Source organism: Chiroxiphia lanceolata, chromosome 7 (genome assembly GCF_009829145.1).
Source record: "Chiroxiphia lanceolata isolate bChiLan1 chromosome 7, bChiLan1.pri, whole genome shotgun sequence".
Classification (NCBI taxonomy): domain Eukaryota; kingdom Metazoa; phylum Chordata; class Aves; order Passeriformes; family Pipridae; genus Chiroxiphia; species Chiroxiphia lanceolata.
This window is the reverse complement of record NC_045643.1, coordinates 12746801-12766075: the sequence shown is the minus strand read 5'-3', so window position 1 is coordinate 12766075 and position 19275 is coordinate 12746801. Positions and strand designations below refer to the sequence as shown.

At 43.1% G+C, this 19275-nt stretch overlaps 1 protein-coding gene across 2 annotated transcripts in view; it reads left to right on the top strand.

Annotated features, from left to right (window-relative positions):
* Positions 1-1076: 1076 nt before the first annotated feature.
* Positions 1077-19275, top strand: part of CREB1 (cAMP responsive element binding protein 1) — a 38436-nt gene continuing 20237 nt past the window's right edge. Inside the window, exons 1-2 of one of the 2 annotated variants that reach the window (XM_032693404.1) lie at positions 1077-1362; positions 18461-18582. In XM_032693404.1, the coding sequence (XP_032549295.1) occupies positions 18469-18582 (114 nt within the window). In that variant the 5' untranslated portion in view covers positions 1077-1362; positions 18461-18468. The remainder of the gene's footprint in view (positions 1363-18460; positions 18583-19275) is intronic. The other variant, XM_032693405.1, reaches the window with a different exon arrangement.

The following is a 19275-nucleotide window of genomic DNA, read 5'->3' as shown; positions in this document are numbered from 1 at the left end:
AGGATAGGAAGGCTCTGCAGAGGGATCTGAACAGGCTGGATTAGTGGGCCAAGACCAAAGGCATAAAGTTCAATGAGACTGAGTGCTGGGTCCTGCACTTGGGTCACAATAACCCAGGTAGTGCTACAGGATGGGGGCAGAGTGGCTGGAAGACTGCCTGGAAGAAAAGGACCATGAGGTTTTGGTTGACAGTAGCTGAATATGAGCCAGCAGTGTGTCCAGGTGGCCAAGAAGGCCAGTGGCATCCTGGCCTGTATCAGGAATAGTGTGGCCAGCAGGACCAGGGCAAATATTGTCACCCTGCCCTCGGCACTGGTGAGGCCACACCTTGAGTACTGTGTCCGGTTCTGGGCCCCTCAATTCTGGAAGGATATTGAGGTGCTGGAGCGGGTCCGGAGAAGGGCAATGGAACTAGTGAAGGGTCTGGAGCACAAGTCCTATGAGGAGCGGCTGAGGGAGCTGGAGTTGTTTAGCCTGGAGAAGACGAGGCTCAGGGGGGGCCTTATCACCCCCTACAACTACCTGAAATGTTATAGCCAGGTGGGGGTCAGCCTCTTCTCCCAGGTAACAAGTGACAGGAGGACACAGTCTTAAGCTGCACCAGGGGAGGTTTAGGTTGGACATTAGGAAGAATTTCTTCACAGAAAGGGTGATCAGACATTGGAACAGACTATCCAGGAGGGTGGTGGAGCCACCAGCCCTGAAGTGTTTGAAGGAAGACCGGATGCGGCACTCAGTGCCACGATCCGGTTGACAGGGTCGTGTTCGGCCGTGGGTTGGACTCGACGATCTCGGAGATCTCTTCCAACCTAACCGATCCTGTGATTCCGTGGTGAACAGGGGCGGGGGGGCCGCGTCCCCGGAGGTCCGAGGGGAGCCGGGCGCGCGCTCGAGACGCTTCGGCCGCGCGCGCGCGCCCGGCGGGGACGCCCCCGCAGAGCCCCGCTCAGCGCTTCCCGCGTGGGGCCGCCCCGGGGCGGAAGCGCCGCTCGCGCCTTCCCGCCGCCCGCTCGGCTCTTTCCGCCTCCCCCTCCGGGGCGCTTCGTTCGTTTCCGCGGCCGCTCGGCTGTTTCCGCGGGGGCCGGCGTCGCGCTCGGCCGTTCCCGCCGCCTGCCGGGCGCTCGGTGCTTTCCGTGAGCGCTCGGCGGTTTCCGTGCGGGGCCGGGCGCGCTCGGCGCTTGCTCCCTGGCTGGCGCTCCTCAGTCGGCCGCTGCCTGCCTGTCGCCGGGCTGGGAGCGCCTGTGTGTGTGAGTGACGCGGCGGAGGTGTAGTTTGACGCGGTGTGTTACGTGGGGGAGAGAATAAAACTGCGGCGAGATCCCAGGCGCGAACGAAAGCAGTGACGGAGCAGCCTGGTAACCGGTAAGAGGAGGACGGCGCCCAGCAAACAGGGGCGGGGGGGAGGGAAGGAAATGGAGCCCGACGGGGACCAGGGGAGCCGCCGGGCGGCAGGACGCGGGGGCCCGGCCGCGCACCGCCCGCGGGAGGGGCGCCCGCCTTAAAGATGGAGCCGAGCCCTGCAACATCCCCGCCGCCGCCGCGCCGCGAACAAAGGATAATGGCGGATGGGAGCCGGCCCGGCGGCGGCCGCCACGGCCGGGCGGCGGCTCTGCCGGCAGCCAGCGGCGGCGCTCAGCGCGGCGGGGAAGGGGCGCCGCGCCCCCCGGCCCCCGGAGGAGGCGGCGGAGGACGACGACGAGGGGGAGCGGCGGCGGGGGGCGGCCGCGCTCCCGCCCGCGCCCCCTCCCCGCCCCGCCGGCTGCGCTCCGGCTCCCGCTCCCCCGCGGCCGCCCCCCGGCCCCGCCGGGCTCCGGGGACCCTCCCGCGGGGCCGCCGCGGGCCCCCCGCGCCCGCCGGAGCTCCGCTCGCCCCACGCCCTGAGCGCGCCGCACGGATAAACAAACAGACTCCCGCCGCGATGGACACGAGGGCGCGGGGCGCTCCCCGGCGCTGTGACGAGAAGCCTTTAATAAAATCTGTGCTCGGAAGCTGGGGCAGCGCTTGGTCTGGTGGTTCGCTGTTACTCCGTCTCCGGGAGGCCGCGCCGGGCAGCAGGGCTCGGTCACCCAACACCGCGCTCCGGGCAGGACCCACGGGCACAGCCCGAGCCCGGCGCGCAGGTCACGTATCAGGGATACGGTTCCCTCCGGCCGCGCCGCTTCTCCCCTGTCAGTATTTTTAACCCAAAGTGAACTTGAGCCTGGCCGCGGCTGGTAAATCTCGGTTTGGGATTTGCTTTTGCCAGTTTTCCACAGACTCGGGTGCTGCACAGCGAGCAGGATTTGACCTCTATCCCAGCTTTAGTAGCAAATGTCAGCTCAGCTGCCTTTTTCCACCTTACACCAGGCTTGCCTTGCTGCAGCTGTGGGGCCTTTTTTCCCATTTTCTTGCCTAGAGTAGAAGACAGTGTTTTGACTTTATTTCTACTTTCAAATCCTGGATGTCTGCATTTTTGTGTACTGTAGTAAGTAAAGACGACATGGCAGTCTTAAAAAGTTTTTAAGCAAAAGTTATTACACCTCTTAAACTTATACAAGGACAACAAATTTTTATTGGTAATATGACTTTTCTTCTTGAAACTTTTTTTAAATTTTTGTTTCTCCCTCTTAAATATTGAAATGCCTGCACATAATCTGCTTCTGGAATAACACCTGTCTTTTTTTTTTTTTTTTTCCTGGGGTTAGAAATGAGTTCCCTAGTTCTTAAATAAAGGATCAGAGACTTATTTAGGAATATCACATATCTCTGTTTAGTCACATTGTGACCACTAACCACTGTTTCAGAATACAGGAATTTTGAGACCCTACTTGCATCCTTTCCCTGGATCAACAAATGTGGATTTATGCAGTAAAATACAAAGTCACTGAAATAGGTTTTTATTCAGAATGAATATTTGTGATTCACATGTGTAGATAGGTCCATTTTCTTTGTATGTGAAATTCTATTTTCTTTCACTGCTTCTTTTGAAGTGAAGGCCAAAAGTGCTCTACATCACTCTGAATAATACCAACATGAGAAGAGGGTTTCTAAGTTGTAATTGATTAATAGACATCTAATGACTTTAGTAAGCAATATAGCTGTTTATAATGATTAAAGAGAGTATAAGCATTGATGTATTTCATTCATTCTTGGTTTGATGGATGCACTACATTTTAAATACAAAAATGGGACAGAAAATCCTTGGGTTTTTGTATTTTTAGAAACACAACATTTTATTTTATTTCGTAATTGAGAGGAAGACTCAGATCCCTATTTTCTACAGACACAGATCTCTGCATTTCCTCACCAGCTTTGTAACCTCACAGGTCAGAGAGAAAAGGGAACAGAGACTTGGTTGTGTATGTATGTGCTAAGTATCACTTACAGGTGACCTAAAATGAAATAGTTGCATGTGGGGAAGAAGAATGTAATGATTTTTAATGCTTTCATTTAGTTGATATAGCACCAGTCTTCAGATTACCACTCTCAGCATGGTGTCTGGATCTGTAATAAATGGTCTACATCTGATTTTTTTTTCCTCCCATACTTCTGGTCATTAAAAAAGAAAGAAACTAGCAAAAACAACAACAACAAAAAACCAAACCCAATGGTCTGAAAGGGGAGAGGAGTTTGCTGATATAGAAAATTTAGAAACATCTCATTTAGACTGTCAAGTCATCGAACTATCTGTTTCTTGGAAACCTGCACCAGTGTAGCTATTGCTGGTACTGATGTCAAATATAAAATATTCTGTAGATCTTATTCTGCAAAGTAACTGTTCTGCTGCAGTAAGAAGCAAACAGCCTCTTCATGCCTAAGTGCAGCTACAGCTCTGTAGGTGCGGATTTTGATAGCAGACCAGGCCCTCACTAGGAATTTCTGTTGGCACCCTTTTGAAACAAATGGGGTATTCACACTTCACCTCTATTTTCGGATCTCTGGAAGCAAGTGGAGATCAGTTACTCATGCCACACTTCTCAAGGCTTTTGTGCAGTGAGAAGGCCGTGCTAGCTTTCTGCCACTGATCTAACTAAAGTTAGTTTCATGGGACGTGACAGCGATCCTCATCTACAGAAACAACCCTACTGAATTTGGTTTGAGCTCCCAGGTACCCTGCCTACATACAGTTAAGGTTTCATGACTAGGCAGTGATTTTATTTTTTTTTTCCTCTGAATCAAAAATTGTGTTGATTCATCTGCAGTCTGTGAGGTCATATTTCTTGGTGATTATGAAACCTGAGCAGCCTGCCATTAATGATCTATGTACATCTCCCAACATTAAGACATTGATACCTATTTTGTTCTTTAGAACTTTTAAATCACTTGATTGTGCTGCCATTAAAAAGGTGAGTGAGAACAAATACAGCACCTTCCATTTTTCCACGTTTCTAAAACAGCCATATCAACTGTGCAGGAGGTGAAGATGTGCCAGGCTCTAGTTGGTAAAACAAGCACTTGAAAACAGCCAAGGATTTTCTCTTTCTTTTTTTCCTGCTGAATTTAGAGTATTATGTGTGAAGTGGAAAGAATAGAAAACTAGGCGGTGTAAGAGCCACTTAAAGGTGAGAGGGTAAAGAATTTGGAGGAAGCATGTTCGTGTTTGGGTGCATATATATGGTTTATGTAACATATAAACATACACATACATACAGGTTTAAAGCAGCACAGATGGTTGTTGGGTACTCACAGTGATTCTGAGCAAAATGTAGAGGGGTACAGGAGAGATTGTCTTAAGATAGTAAGCATTCCTATTTTTCTCCTGAGAATATTGTGAGATTTTATATTTGTCGTAAATTGAGGCCGTTAAGTGAAAGATGGAAAAATAGTTCCAAAGATAGGAAGGTCCTGCCAGTTGCTGTTCTAGATTTTGTTGCTTTTCAGTTGTTCTCTGACAGAGACTACAATAGCTACTTTAGACACAGTTGCAGGAAGCTTTATTTATAATAAACTACTTTGAAGCTACACGCATGCAGGAAACTGAAACAAAAATGTCTACCCTTGATGTTTTCACACTTTTTGGAGGGAAGAGTTCAAATGATATGTAAAAATCTCTGAGCCTGTAAGTGTTGTTCCGTTGGCCTGTTTGGTCAATGAGATTATTAGGAAACCTTTTTTCCCCTGCATTTGGAAGAGTTAAAGCTGGGTTGTATCTTCCTCTTTTGACAGAAACTTTTTCAGATAGATTTCTAAACTTAGAAAAGAGCAGGTAGACTGAGAAATCCAGGAATTTTTGATGCTTATCTACTGCCTGATGAACTGAAACCACAGTTCTATGTAAGATTTTTTGGCAGTAATATTGGCCAAAGGCATCATCCGTGTCTTTTCCATTGGACTGGCACAAATGCTTGGACTACTGCAAGGGGAAATGATGCAGCCGGGTGAGGGGTACAGAGCCTGGTTCTATTTCACTTGGATCATTCCCTCCTGTCATGCTGCATGGGTGTACAGTAGCTGTACCAGCATAATCAGGGAAAGGGATGGGGTGAATCAGCGGGGAGATAAGGGCAGCTCAAACAGATGTGCTGCTAAATGAGAAAATGCAGCCTACATCAAAATTTTTAAATTATTGCTGTGTTAATAACTAAGCTGAATGGCAGCAGATCCTGCTGTGGTGGCTCTTGCTGCAGAGCTGGATCATTCAGCTAAGTTTAAGATTTTACATGTGCTATCTATGAGCAACAGCTTCTCCCAAACTTTAATATCATATATTCATACTGTTCATTGTGCTACTTATTTACTTGGCTTAAGCACCAAACCTGTGGGGTTTTTTTTTTAGCAACTGCTATGTGAACTTCCTTTTTTTTATTCTTCACATTTTTTTTATTGTTCTCCAGCTGCTGTTCTCTGCAGCTCTTTGCTGCAATATTTTAGTCATCTCTTCAGAAACTACAACCTCCTGTGACATTTTGACTCCAGTATTTCATGCACTTTTCTGGTAGATGCTACCCTAAATCTCTTGGTCTCTACTGCTATTCTAATATCAATTGCATTTTGCTTTCCCTTGCATCTTTCCTAGGGCTTGAGTGTAAAATCTCATCAGGTTTGTCTTTTATATACCTCATGGAATAATGGATGGGAAGCGTTATTTTCTTGCCTTTTTTCTAATGACACTTTGGCTCTGTGTAGCTGGCCTGGCCTCAAACTCCGCTGGGCTCTGTCCGTTTCTCTAAGTGGCATGCAATATGAGCAGGATTTCTAAATTTATGCCTTTGTAGATTTTAGAGATATTTCTCTTGGAAAAAAAAGCTTAGGGCATTACTGTAGATGGAGTACCCCTGCCTGCTTTGTGAAACTCATCCAAATTTTTCTCTTGTGCTGATAGGAAAATTCTGGGGCATGCAAAGGGAGGGAAGATGTGAAAAGGGGCACTATTGCCACGGCATAATATCAACGAAAGTAGTCTGTTGCTGTGGTTTCATCTGAGCTGATAAAACTGTACGTAGGTCTCCAAGACAGACATCTTGGTCTCCTCTTCTGCTCCTAGTTGTGTGGTATTCAACCATCCCTCATGTTGGCCATAGTGTTGGTTGTACGTAAGATCTAGTGAGCCGGTTCAAATCACTAACCCAGGAGAGAACTGTGCTTTTTTGTTAGGTTAGTTTTCTTCTGAGTGAACTGAATTGGTTGGTGACTGAGTTGCTGTTAGCGCCAACACTAGTGCAAATTCACAGAGGGACTGTAGAAAAAGGAAGGATGGGGACACAACTTTCTCCCTTCAGCAGCAGAGAGCCGAGTCAGGAGACCCATCTTGGGGAACTGCAGCACCTCCAGGATTTGGAATGAAAGAAGAAAGAGTTGGGCTCTGCCCGTGGTGATCAGAGCCACATCAATTTGTCTTTGCAGCTAGGAAGCCTAGAACACAGTAAGTGTTTCAGTTGAAGAAAAAACAACAAAAGAAGTGAAAGGAAACACCCAAGTGAAAGGAAAGTTTCATTTTTTAAAAGCCTGGTAACATCTGTGTGGTTGCACTATCTCCTCCTTATCAGAGGCAGGTTTCAGTCTTGTGAAGAGGTTGGGTCAGTGTACCTGTACTTTTCGTTATGAGGAGCCCAGTCAACTGGGGAGAATTATGTAATATATATCTTAAACCAAGCCCAATTTAAATAAGAAGCTCCAGAAGGGGTCCAAGTCCAACGCTTTGGTGTAAATCCTGTCAGTCTGCCCAAGGCCCCTAGTCGGTGAGCTCACTGTAGTTTCACTGTTACTACAAACTGATAAATGCCTTGGCCTGTGTTCTGGATTTTGAAATAATAGTGGTGGCTGAAACTACAAGCAGGAAGGTTGTAGCGTAAGGTTAATGTGGTGTGTTTAACCAGTGCACATTATCCTGGGCTGGGTGGAGGAAGAAGTATGTTACTTGCTGCAAACAGCTGCTTTGTCAGCATTGTGGCTATCTGAAAAATGCATCTCTCTGCCCAATCCTCAGAAAGCTAATGTTGACTACATAAAAAATAATCATCTTAATTCCAGCCTCCCACTCTAAAGCAGAGTCATTGATACAACAATAATAATCAAATTACAGAATATAGGTGTTTTCCTCAGCATCTCTGTTGGCTTCCCCCAGCCTTGTGACACGGATACCCATGATTTGATCTACTTTGCTTTCATTGTCAGGCCTGGCTGCAGCAGGGTAGTCTCTGCCAGCCTTCCCCGTTCCCGCTCTTTTGCCAGTAGCACCAGTACAGCTGTCTGTGAGTTGGATTGGAGAGCTGGTCCGGGCTAGAAATCTGTTGAGTTTCCTTGTCTGCAGTGCACGTTGGTTGCCCAGTCCCATTTACTAGGCAGCCTCACAGACAGCTGTAAAGGTGTAAATAGGAAAGAGTTTAGAGGGAAGCAGAGCCTGAATTGGCAGCGCTGCCAGCAGAAATGCTTGCAAGACTGTAGTTGCAAGAAAGCAAAATGGAGATTTTCTTTTGTGTGCAACACAATGATGTAAAACATGGGTTCTGTTTCTTTCTCTGGCCCTTTCTGGTGCATCAGTGGCTCCTGTTACTCAGGGTCATTGCTAACCTTCAGCATTACCAGCAAATCACATCCCTGTTCTGTGGAGACAGATGTGCTGCCCACAGGTAAAACAGGTCTTAAACTCCAGTTAAGTATTTGAGAAACAAGTTATTCTGTGTTTGGAGCTGATGCTTTTGCAGAGTAGGTCTGCCTACCAGGCATATGAGAGATTTTTTCTCCTTTAATTGGCTCTCCTGCACCATCCAGGCAAATAAAAAAATACATGAAAAATAAACCAAAATCCACTCAGTTCATAAAATTAGTCAAAATTATTTTAATACAAAATTTGATCACTTTCGTTTCAGGTGTTTAGGGAGCGCGTGGGTCATAGATTTAATTGTGGTGCATTGAGCAAGATAATGTCTGCTATTGCTTCAAGACCGGTGCTAATTGACCAAGCAACGATGTTTTCAATATAACTAGTAAAGCCAGAGCAATTTTAGGATTTAAAAGTATTTCCAAGTCTGAGCCATGGTTTAAGACCCAAATCTTCTGGTTTTAATGTTGCAATCAATTTTGTGAGTAGGATGCATTCAGAAATTGGACAAGAGCAAGGTTTGTAAGGAGGTGCTGTTTTTCTTGTGCATACCTGGGCATACTCTACTGTAGCGCTCCAGCTGCAGAAAGAATTCAAAGGTCTTTACTTCCTTGAGAGCACTGAAGCAAAAAATAGTCTATCCTGCCTGTTCAAAAAGAAACAAAGCTATTAAATCATAACAAAACGTGTTGCTTGTACAGATACAGGTTATTTTGAATTTTTTCCAGACATTTGACTTGATATCTGGTAATTTGCAGCTTTGTATAAATAATTCAGTCTATCTTACTTTCAGGTGACTATTTCTAAAGATACTCTATTAATAAAGCAGTGAAAGCATTGGTCTGAAACACTTATTTTATTGTGTTTTCTTTCTGAACTCGTTAAAGTGTTCTGCTTTTTTAAACAAGACTTTCCAATATTTACCAAGTTACATAACTTCATACTCTTATGCTATGGGTTTAACTCTAGAGATACCACATATGTTCCAAGCATCAAACAGAATTGAGCAGTGTTTGGTTGAATAGTTTATACCTATAAAGCTTGCAGCGTAAATATGTGAAGTGACGTTTTTTATGAATTAGTACTTTAGCATTAATGCTTCTGACATTCAGAAGTGGGTTAGAAACAGCAATGGCACTGTCTCTTCTCGCCAACAGACAAAATCTCAACGCAGACAGACAAAATTCTACCAAAAATTCTCTTGTCAAGTTTAACTTGCAGCTGATAAACAACTAAAACTCCATGCTTGCCCTGAATTCTTTAACTGATTTGATAGTTCTCTGAAACAGAAGAATGATGTGAAAACAAGTGTGATCTGTGTCACTTTGGGGTTCTAGCATCTAACCCTTTTTAGTGTGAAGTGTTTTGCTGAGGTGACCTACAGTATTTAAACCTCAGAATACTTCTTTTATTATTTTTACATGAACAAAACAAATGGATGATGAAATTCAGATATCTAATTTAACATTTTAGACCATACAAAGAACTTCAGGTATTGACAGTTGCTCTCCCTCATTTTAGGGTGGAAAAGGAAACATTTACTTTAGTCATGGGAAAGTCACCTGAATATCTGGGACTTCCCAGAAGACTGATTTTCAGAATATAAATTTACATTCATATGACTTTAGAATGTCATCTTTAATCAGTGTAGTCCCTAAGAACCTTCAGTACAGTCTTAACAGTACCCTATTCTGACAAATTACTTTGGAATAGAAAGATTTCAGGTAATAATAAACATGTTTATGTGGTTGTCTGTCTTTATCACCTTCTTGCATATGCTTCCATTAAATCATACCTGGTATCTAACTTAAATTATACAATTAGGGAAACACCTGTATGGAGGTGATGGTTCCTTTCTCTGTATTTTTTGAGGGGTTACCTTTATTTAATACAAATGTGTAGACACTCTCCCTGCAGCTGCAGGCTGCCCCAGGTTTGGGATTGCAGCAGTTCCTCCTGCTGATGCCTCAGACCTGGGATGTTCAAAAGTTGCTTGGCAAGTGGACAAAGATTTTTACAACATGTCAAAAGGTTGTCAAATATTTGGGTGGTCCATATTCTGCCAGAATGAATGATGGAGCAGTAAAGGACCATAAAACATAGACACGCATATGGAGTAGAACAAATATGATGTGATCCATCGGAATGACTCAGGCAGGTTAAGCTCTGACAGCTCTAACCAGTGGAAAAAGGTAACACATGCACCTTCTTAGATCTTAACCTTGCTAACTTGATATCATTTTCTGCTTCAAATACTCCTTTAATTGTAGTGACACGGTCCTCTTTTGTCTCTGTCAGTGGGGAAGGAGAAGGTCTCTGACTGCTTGTGGAATTCTCTCTCCTTTCTGTCACTCTGGGCTGTCTTAGCTCTTCTGCTGCAACACCTTCACAGGGCAATGTGTGCTGTGAAGGGAAGTGGTTCAAAATGTTCTGCTTGTTGACCAGCACAGCAGGATAAATTATTTATTTGGATAGCTGGGTGGTACCAGAGAACTGCTCCTCACTGTGCCAGGTACAACCTACCTCCTTACACAGCTGCTCTGGTGTGGTGCTGAGCCCGACCTAACAACCCGTACTAAGAGGGAGGGTGTACCAGCTCGGGCACAGGGCCTCGTTAGCAGAAAAGATGCTAGTTTATTGTACCCATCACTGTACTCACCTGGGTTCCAGCTGCATTACTAGGCTTTTAGATGGGTGCTGGTTCACACCCAGAAGCTTTCACCATGGGCTGAGCAGGACCCCCTCTCTTGTTGTAGTACAGGTGTAATTATGTCATCCTTCGTGAAATAAAGACTGCCATCAAAATAAAGAGTGCCATCACTTTTAGCACCCAAGTTAAAAGGGCAGATATGTGAGAAGTGGGTGACTTCAGGTCACTGCTGTCGGTTGGGCTGAGGTCAGCTTCAGATCCCTGGAGTGGGAGCCACAGATTCCTCACTTTACCCACTGCTGTTCCAGTCAAAGGTAAAAGAATTTGACTAGGGGCAGAAATTAAAGCTCGTCGTGAGCGGCTGTGCTGATTACTGACTTGCTAGGCCTGTACCAGTTGCAGAGAGCTTGTTCCTGGAGTGTGCAGTGTATTCAGCAGGAGCATTAGCTCCCAAGTGGCATCATAAAAAATCATTTGGTGCCCATATTTTATGTTGTGTTAAAGGAGTCTGCCTACAGATGATACTGTTCAGATACACTGTTGTGATGGGGTTTATTAAGTAATCATCAGCTACACACGGTGAGGTGAGCCACAGTACTTTCAGCAGACAGGCAGAGAAAAAAAGGCATGTATTTGAACAATTTCATGTGGTTTCATTTTTGTGAAAGGAAAGCTTCCACAGTTAGTAGGAATTGCAAGAAATCAGCATAGGTTGAAAATTAGGTGCTTGTTATGTTCCAAAAGTAATGTCAGAGAACAGATGGTACGTAGTAAAGGGCGGTCAGTTTATATGTAAATGGACTGCATAAATATGATATTGGCTTCATATGTGTTAAGAACTACAAAATGGGCTGAATTCTCAGAAGTCTTTCTAAATATATTGAATATATTGCCCAGGACATCCTTAAAAATCTCTTCTTTCTCTAAAATTCAGTTTGCAGATAAATTTGGTGTGATTTGGTTTGTTTGGTTTATTACTACACATAAAGATGGTCATGAGTAATTTTCACAATTCTGTTCTGCATGCTAAGGATCACAGGCTTTCAATCATGTGAATTAGTCTTTTAATACCCTAAGTGCCTTTAATAGGAGCACAGAGCATTTATAAATAGAACATACTTATAGATTATGTTTTTAGTAATCATAATAGTTACCTAATGACTTTGTAACCTTTCTAGGATTTATTTTGATGTTTTGTTAGGTGTAAATGAAGTCTGACAGTATTTTGGAGGCATTTCTGAATGGGAAGGGGATAAGACAGTGGAAAGGCATTTGTTTGCTTTTCGTTGTTAATGCCTTAGGATGCATTAACAAATGCTTGTTCTGGTCTCTACCCTTAGGCAGAACTCATGTATTTACATAAGACCTATCCCAACTATTAGATAAGGTTAGGAAAAAGGTGTTTGGGGGTTTTTTTCAATATATACGTTATCAATAGAATTAAAATATGTAGTTTGGGGTTTTTTAAGCTGTGCAGGAGGGTTCACCCCTGTTTTTAGTGCCCAATTCACGGTCTAAAAGGGAAAGGCTGCAATTCAGTTAGGTCCCTTGATTCTATATTGAATCAGAAAAGGCAGTATAGATTAAACTTTAATTAAATTATGTGTATGTACCAAGTGCTTGCTGGATGCTCTTGTATTTATTCATGTAATCTGTGATACAAGAAACTAATTGCAGTTAATTGCTGTCAAAGTCTCTTTTCCTTTTAAAAAGCTTGAAGGCAGAACCACTAGATACTAGCACAATGCCAAAAGTGTGGAGTCAAATCAGGAAGATCTAGCAGCGAAGAGCGTTCAAGCAACTTTCACACACACACCTTACCTGTGCCTACTGATTCACCATCTGCCTGGTAAATGTCAGCTTGCTTGGGTTATGCTAACAAAACAATCTAGAGATCACTGATTCGGGTGCTCACTGCTGTAGCTGTGAGATTACATTTTTGGTCTGCTGCCCTTGTTTTAAAATCTGCCACTGCTTTTTGTTTAGTGAAAGGGAGGTTGAGCATGCAACACCAATAATTTCCAATACTTCCACCATTCACACATCTAAATCTGTTAAGTTTGAAATTTTCACCAACTTTGGAAGTACACTACAAGTTTTGTTGAAAAAGTCATGAGTCAGAAACATTTGTTACGTTTAATCAAGGCTTCTGGTTGCGTTTCTTCTGTGATCTCTGTGAAAATACTGCCTTGTTCACCTCTCTTGCAGTGGCTGTTACAGCATGTGTTCAGTCAGCAAAGAGTTTTCAGACACTGCTCCAAGTGTCATATTAATGGAGACAGAAGTGGGGCTACAGATATTACATTCAGCTGATGGAATGATTCTGCTTTGTGCAAGATATTTTTACAGTAAGACTAAATTTTTCTTGTATGTTCAAGATCAAACACCTTAATAACTTCAGTGACAAGAATTTTTCCAGCTTTTTATTCTTCAGTTTGTCAGATTGCCTGTCAGATTGCTCTGGGTGAACACAATCTGAAGACTCTTCTCCATTTTTGGCATTTTTAGTGGAGTTGGTTGTTGAGGCCATTCTCTTACCTGCACTTCCACAGCCCGCCCTTTGGGTTGCCCTGACCCAGAAGTGATCTTCAAATGGCTTTGTGGTGAACCCGTTCAGTGAAGTGATGAAAGGTAGATTTAAAGATGAAGCAGCAAATGTAGGTTGTGTTCTCAGTATGACGCACAGTCTTGTCACCGGAGGGAGAGGACAGGAGGAGCAAATGCCCAGGAGCAGTGGTAGGGACAGTGCCAGCTTGGGATGACAAAGAAGCCGTGGTGTAAATTACAATTCCTGAGCCAACCCTCTGTAGTCATTAGTGACAGAGGGAGATAATTATGGGCCTGTCTTGTCCTGTTAAGCATTTATTACTGGTTATTTGAGGTCCCGTGTGTGTGCTGTAAATAAAATTATTTTTCTCTGAACATTTTCAGTCTGGCAGCCACTGAATGGAGTTCATAAAGTGGCTGTTGAGCTGTGGCTGAAAGGGCTGCCACGCTGCAAGGTGACAGTGGAAATGTTTACAGATTGCATGTGAATGTTCTCAGTACTTATGATGGAGAAGTAAAAACAATAGTGTACCAGAGTGGTGTTTGATGACCTTCTCAGTGCTTTCATGGTGGATCTGTGGCTTTATAAAGCCACATGCAGTTAATATGGAATGAGTCAAATTCCTGGAACAATACAGGGCTTGGGAAACAGGCATTGCCTCAATTTCCCTTTCAGCTACCCTGATCCTTTGCTGCCATGAGCATCTGGGTGACTGGATATTGAACTGGATCAGGAACTTAATGTGCCGGTAAAGGTGGCCCCTGCAAGTATTGGCTGAGCGAATGTGTTACTGAATGTGGTATAAGTAAGGCTCAAAATGGACATGGGTTTGCTGGGTCTCTGCTCTGTGCTGGTTTTGGAGGATGTAATGGGTTTTTTTTCAAAATCTGGGTGTACTTCATTAAAATAAATCCAAAAGTCAGAGGAGGAGACTTTAAACATGTAACTTGGTAAAGCTGTGCTTGCTTGCGAGCAGGTGTGATAATAGTATGTCTGAGGCACAGAGTGAACCGTACTGCCTCAAGGTGTAGTTATATTGCATGGCCAGTAACTGTCAGTGTAAGCATTAACTTCTGACAGTGAATTGTCACCATAATGTTACTAAAGACAGAGAAGCAAGGCTTGCAGGGAGAGGTGGTGTGTTTTACTGTGGCAGCTGTACAACTGCAAAACATAGAAATCTTTGGGGCGTTCAGGACCTTCACGTATGAAAGTGGATGGGAAGTTTTATCTGCTGTAACAACCACAGCGTGGTATTTTGGTTCTGGGATTTAATGGTGTTTGGGAAAGGATCTCCACCTTTTTTAGTTGCTCCAGTCTGCCTTGGGAGACAAAAAGCAACCTGTCTGCAGGGCAGGAAAGCTCCACAGCTTGTGTGAGCAAGAAGAAACCAGGGAGCAGAGTCTAACCTTTAGGAGATGCTGGAATTCATGGGGGTGTTTTGGGCAGGAGACAGAAAAAGAAGTAAGAAAGTGAGATAGAGCGGGGAGACCACAGACATATCAATGAGTGGGTACTAAAGAGTGAAGAAGATGAGATGAAAGCTGCGGGAAGACAGAATTATATTTTTTCCTGGCTCTGTAAGCAGGTGGGAGGGGAAGTAACTAGCTGCTCATGCTCTGACTATACAGCATTGATGCTCACTTTAATTAACAGGGAGTGCAGTACTTAGCATTACCTGTAGCACCTTGTTCAGCATCCTGTCTTTAAGATAATGAAGATCAGTGGGTACCTCAAAAGACTACTGGAGCTTGCAAAAATTACAAAAATGCGACATGATCACGTGTGACTCTTCATGAAAATCTTTATTTGAGTTTTTAAAGATTAGAGATCAAATTTAAATCCTGACTCATGAGGGTTTTATCTTTCAGCTCTGCACTTTTTTTTGTACTAAATAACTGCACTAATTCAGGATATTCTTGGATATTCTTGTTGTCAAAGTGCATGTCTAACCCCCGTTTGAATCCTGTTAAATTTCTTATCATGAGTAGCATGATTGCTCTATTTATGCAGTACATTATATATCAATTTTCATAATTTTAATAGATATTTTTAATTTTTCATTTCTATACTTCTCAATCTGATATATTCGAGCTTAGCTGTTTTTATAGTCAGTGCATGTTTCTAGTTTACTTACTGTGTTAATAATTTAAATATATTTTCTAGTGTTTGAAGCATTTCTCTCCTTTCTGGGGTAAATAATAAAAATCTGTCTAGTCTCTTCATACAACAGGTTTTCATGGCCCTAAATACTTGCTTTCTCTGAACATCCAAATTCCATAGAACCCATTTTTAAGATGAATTCCCAACCTCTGCACTGTAACCCAGCTAATGTATAGGGTCCAGCTATACAAATTTAGTAAAGATTATCCTGTCTCTTATTATTGTTGTAGTCCAACACTTCAGCTTTTCTTATCATAGATGCCCGTTAAGCAGAAATCTGAAGTGATCTATCTGCAGTAGTCCTTAAGGACCCTTTCCTCCAGCTAAGGAGACAGGTTTATTTGGATTTTTCTGCAGTGTGCGTAGTTCAGTTTCCCTGCATTCTGCAACTGCTTGTGTTTATTCTGTCTTCTGCTGTCACAGTGTAAATTCAGCTGGTACAGTTAGTTATCTTCTGCTGAACTCTTTTTCTTCCAGTCCTGGTTTAGCTAAAATAAGTTACTGTGTGTCAGCTGAATGTTTCTCTATTTGGCTCTTCACCTCCAGAGTTTCAGATCGTTCGTAATTATGTTATTAATAAAAAGTATTAGTAAGTATAATACTGCCCCTTTTGAACTAATAGGGAAAATTGTGTATTACGTAAGTCATGAGTTAAACCGTCTCTAACCAGGTAGTGTCACCAGTTTTCTTTGCTGGTGTTCAGCATTCATAGCCAGGATGTTTTAGGCAAGCAGTCTCTGGTTTTCCAGCTCTGGTTGTTAAGATCTAACTGTTTTTTCAGTTAGTTTCATTTAGAATAACTTGGTTCAACTAGAGCAATTACTGATCTTTTCTCGAAGTGTGTGTGGGGAGGTGTCCTCTCTTGACAAGATGGAAAGTAGTGGGGAAGCAAGGAGAAATGAAAAGTGTGCTCCCTTTGCTCCCATATGCTGTCCATGCCCTGGACACTTGTTCCCCACCAAGACACTTTCAGATCACCGTCTCCAATTCATAACTCCTGGTGTGGTGGCTGCCAGGGAAATCAGTGCCAGGGTGGGACACTGCAGATGGGGCAGGAGGAGTAAAAGGATGGGACGGCAGGGTAGGCCTGAGCACCCACAAGAACAGGAAGACAATGGGGTACTGGTCAGCAAAGCTTGTCTAGACTAGGGGTATGAGGGCTTAGAACGGAGGTGTGAAGGTTGGCATCCATTTGTATGTGTGGGGAGGTTTCAAACCAAAGATATTTTCATCTGTTACACTGTAAATTGCAAGGACTAATAGGAATTGACAACCTTAATTTCAGCCATCGTGGTCTTACCTGTGCACAAAACTTAGTAAGTGGTTTATGTTCTAGGTGCATGGTCCTGTACGTCTTGGCAATCTTGATCATACCCAAACATAAAATAATGCAATCACCAGTGTATCTGGAATATGATACCATGATGCTCCAAAATCCAATTCCTCCTTTTTCTCACAAATTACTGTAAAAGGTAGTAATGAAGATGTTAGAATACAAATACTGTGATGTACAAGTGCATGGTAAATTGAAACAAGTTCAGGAGTACTTAGAACAGTCACTTTGAATACTAAATATACAGATTTTGATTTGTATACATTGACTGGCTTTCTTTTGATGTAGGATGCTGCTACTACTTTGAAACACTGTTTTAGCTTTGTTGATTAGCAATCCTTTACTGTAAGACAGACATTTCATGTTATGCTCAGGGTTGAGGTGTGACTACTGCTTTAGGCAGTATAAAGGGTGTTCTCTTACCTGTAATACTGAAGCATTGCATGGAAATGGCAGTACCCCTGACTTTGTGTTTGAAATTAAATGTCTTGAGTGCAGACATGATGCCACCAACTGCGTTGACACTTTTAAGTCTTTTGCTCGGTGGGGCCAGTAAAGCTGAGAGGGGCATTTCCGCTTCTTTCCATCTTTCTTCTGATCTGAGCATCCTCTGCCTCCAGGCCCTTTCCCAAAGCAGAAATGTTCTACCAGTTGTTTTACACCAGCTCCAAAGAGAGGTGTGCTGCCTTAAGGTAGGCAGAGGCCTGAGCAGGTTGGCAGCACAGGGTGGTACACAGAATTAGTGTTGTGGCTATGGAGGTAATACTCATTCTTAATATTTGGTATTTGGAGTTCTGTATATTACAGTGGTATTATTATATCACCATTGGGAACATTTCCTTGTATTTTGAAGGGGTTTTTTTATATCAAATGCTTCCATATAAGTAGTCAAAGAGGAACTGAAAAGTGATGTTCGCAGATCAGTGCAGAATTTTAACAGTCATTGCACTCTGCCTACATGCATGGATTTCAAAGTTATGCAACCTCTTTTTATAGAATTTTGTGTTCTGGTGATCTAGGTTTGCTAAGTTACTGCTTAGAAATATAAGCATATTAGGAGCTATAACTGATACAGAACTTAGGTCATGGCAAACTACTGTGTACCTCTAAAGATAAAAACATTTGCAGTAAAGTTCAAGTAGAAGTGGCTTCCATCTGTATGTATACTGACTTCAAAACTACTGGGTAGAAAAGGCTGAGTTGCTGTGATGTAGAGCCATACGCACTCTGGTGTGTATGGCATGGAGATGTTGCATATTTAGTTCAGACAGAAGGAAGACTGAAAACTGAGTGCCCAACACAGCAGCAATTGCTATTGGTGACCTGCAGACTGCAGCTGGGGCAAGAGGGAGGGCTGTAGCAGGGCATTATTGTCACCTTGGCACTGAGGGCGTGCCCTTCCTGACACACTGCCGGTCGTATTCCAAATTGCAGAGGTGCTAGGTCATCACAGTGTCATTGCTCAAGCAGGTTTTTTAGGATGAGCAAAACGCATTTTTTCTGATCTCATGGTTGGAGGAGACTGGGCCTGTTTTTTCAGAAACATTATACACAGAAAAATCAACCTGAGGCAGACACCTGGCATGAAAAATATTTGCCTCAATGCTAACAGTTTGGCAAGATTTAATAAGCAAATTAAAACAGCGTGTAGTGATGGGAATTCAGCTGCAGTGATTGCTACCAGATCCACCAAGAATAATGGACTTGCATACCAACCCAGACTTACAACAAATATTGTGATTGTAGGTAACTAAATGACCATGGAATCTGGAGCAGAGAACCAGCAGAGTGGAGATGCAGCCGGTACAGAGGCAGAAACCCAACAGATGACAGTACAGGCACAACCACAGATTGCAACGTTAGCCCAGGTATAAAAATCATATGGTGTAATAGTTTTACCTAATGGATAATATTTTTAAGAGGGATAATGTCTGCACACGGGCCTGAGAGAAGATTCCTTTGATACCATTCTGAAACAGGTGCGATGTATGGTTCCTTTAATATTTGTCTTCATATTTTTAAAGCAGTAGAGATTTTTAACTTCCCATCACACTAGGCTGTATTAGTTCTGAAGAACTGTGTGTGTGTAAATTGTGTAAATGTTAACACAATAACGAATGAAAATATTTCTAGAATTCTTTACCACAACCACTCCACTGAAAGGTATTTTTTTCAATTCATGTAATTTATTGTCTTTTTTATAGTGACTGGATTGTCTTGCTGTTATGTTTTCTGTTAAAAGCTTGTCTATAGTAGTGAGTTTAATTCTGAAGAAAACAAACTGAAAATACAGATAAGTAATGTAACAAGTACGACATCTTATCAGATAGGATAAGCATTATAATAAAGTGGAACAACCTGGCATTTGACAGCTCATGTTATCCTGTTGTCTCCAGAATTTTACAGAACTGTTGGCTTTTTAGAGGTACAGAAGTAGATCATTTGTTATCCCCAACTTATTTTGGAGAGACAATAAATGCAATCCCAGCTACATCTGTGATTCTGAAACCTAGTTTCATTTGTGGATACACTGATGGTTGGCAGAAGCAACTCCATTGTAT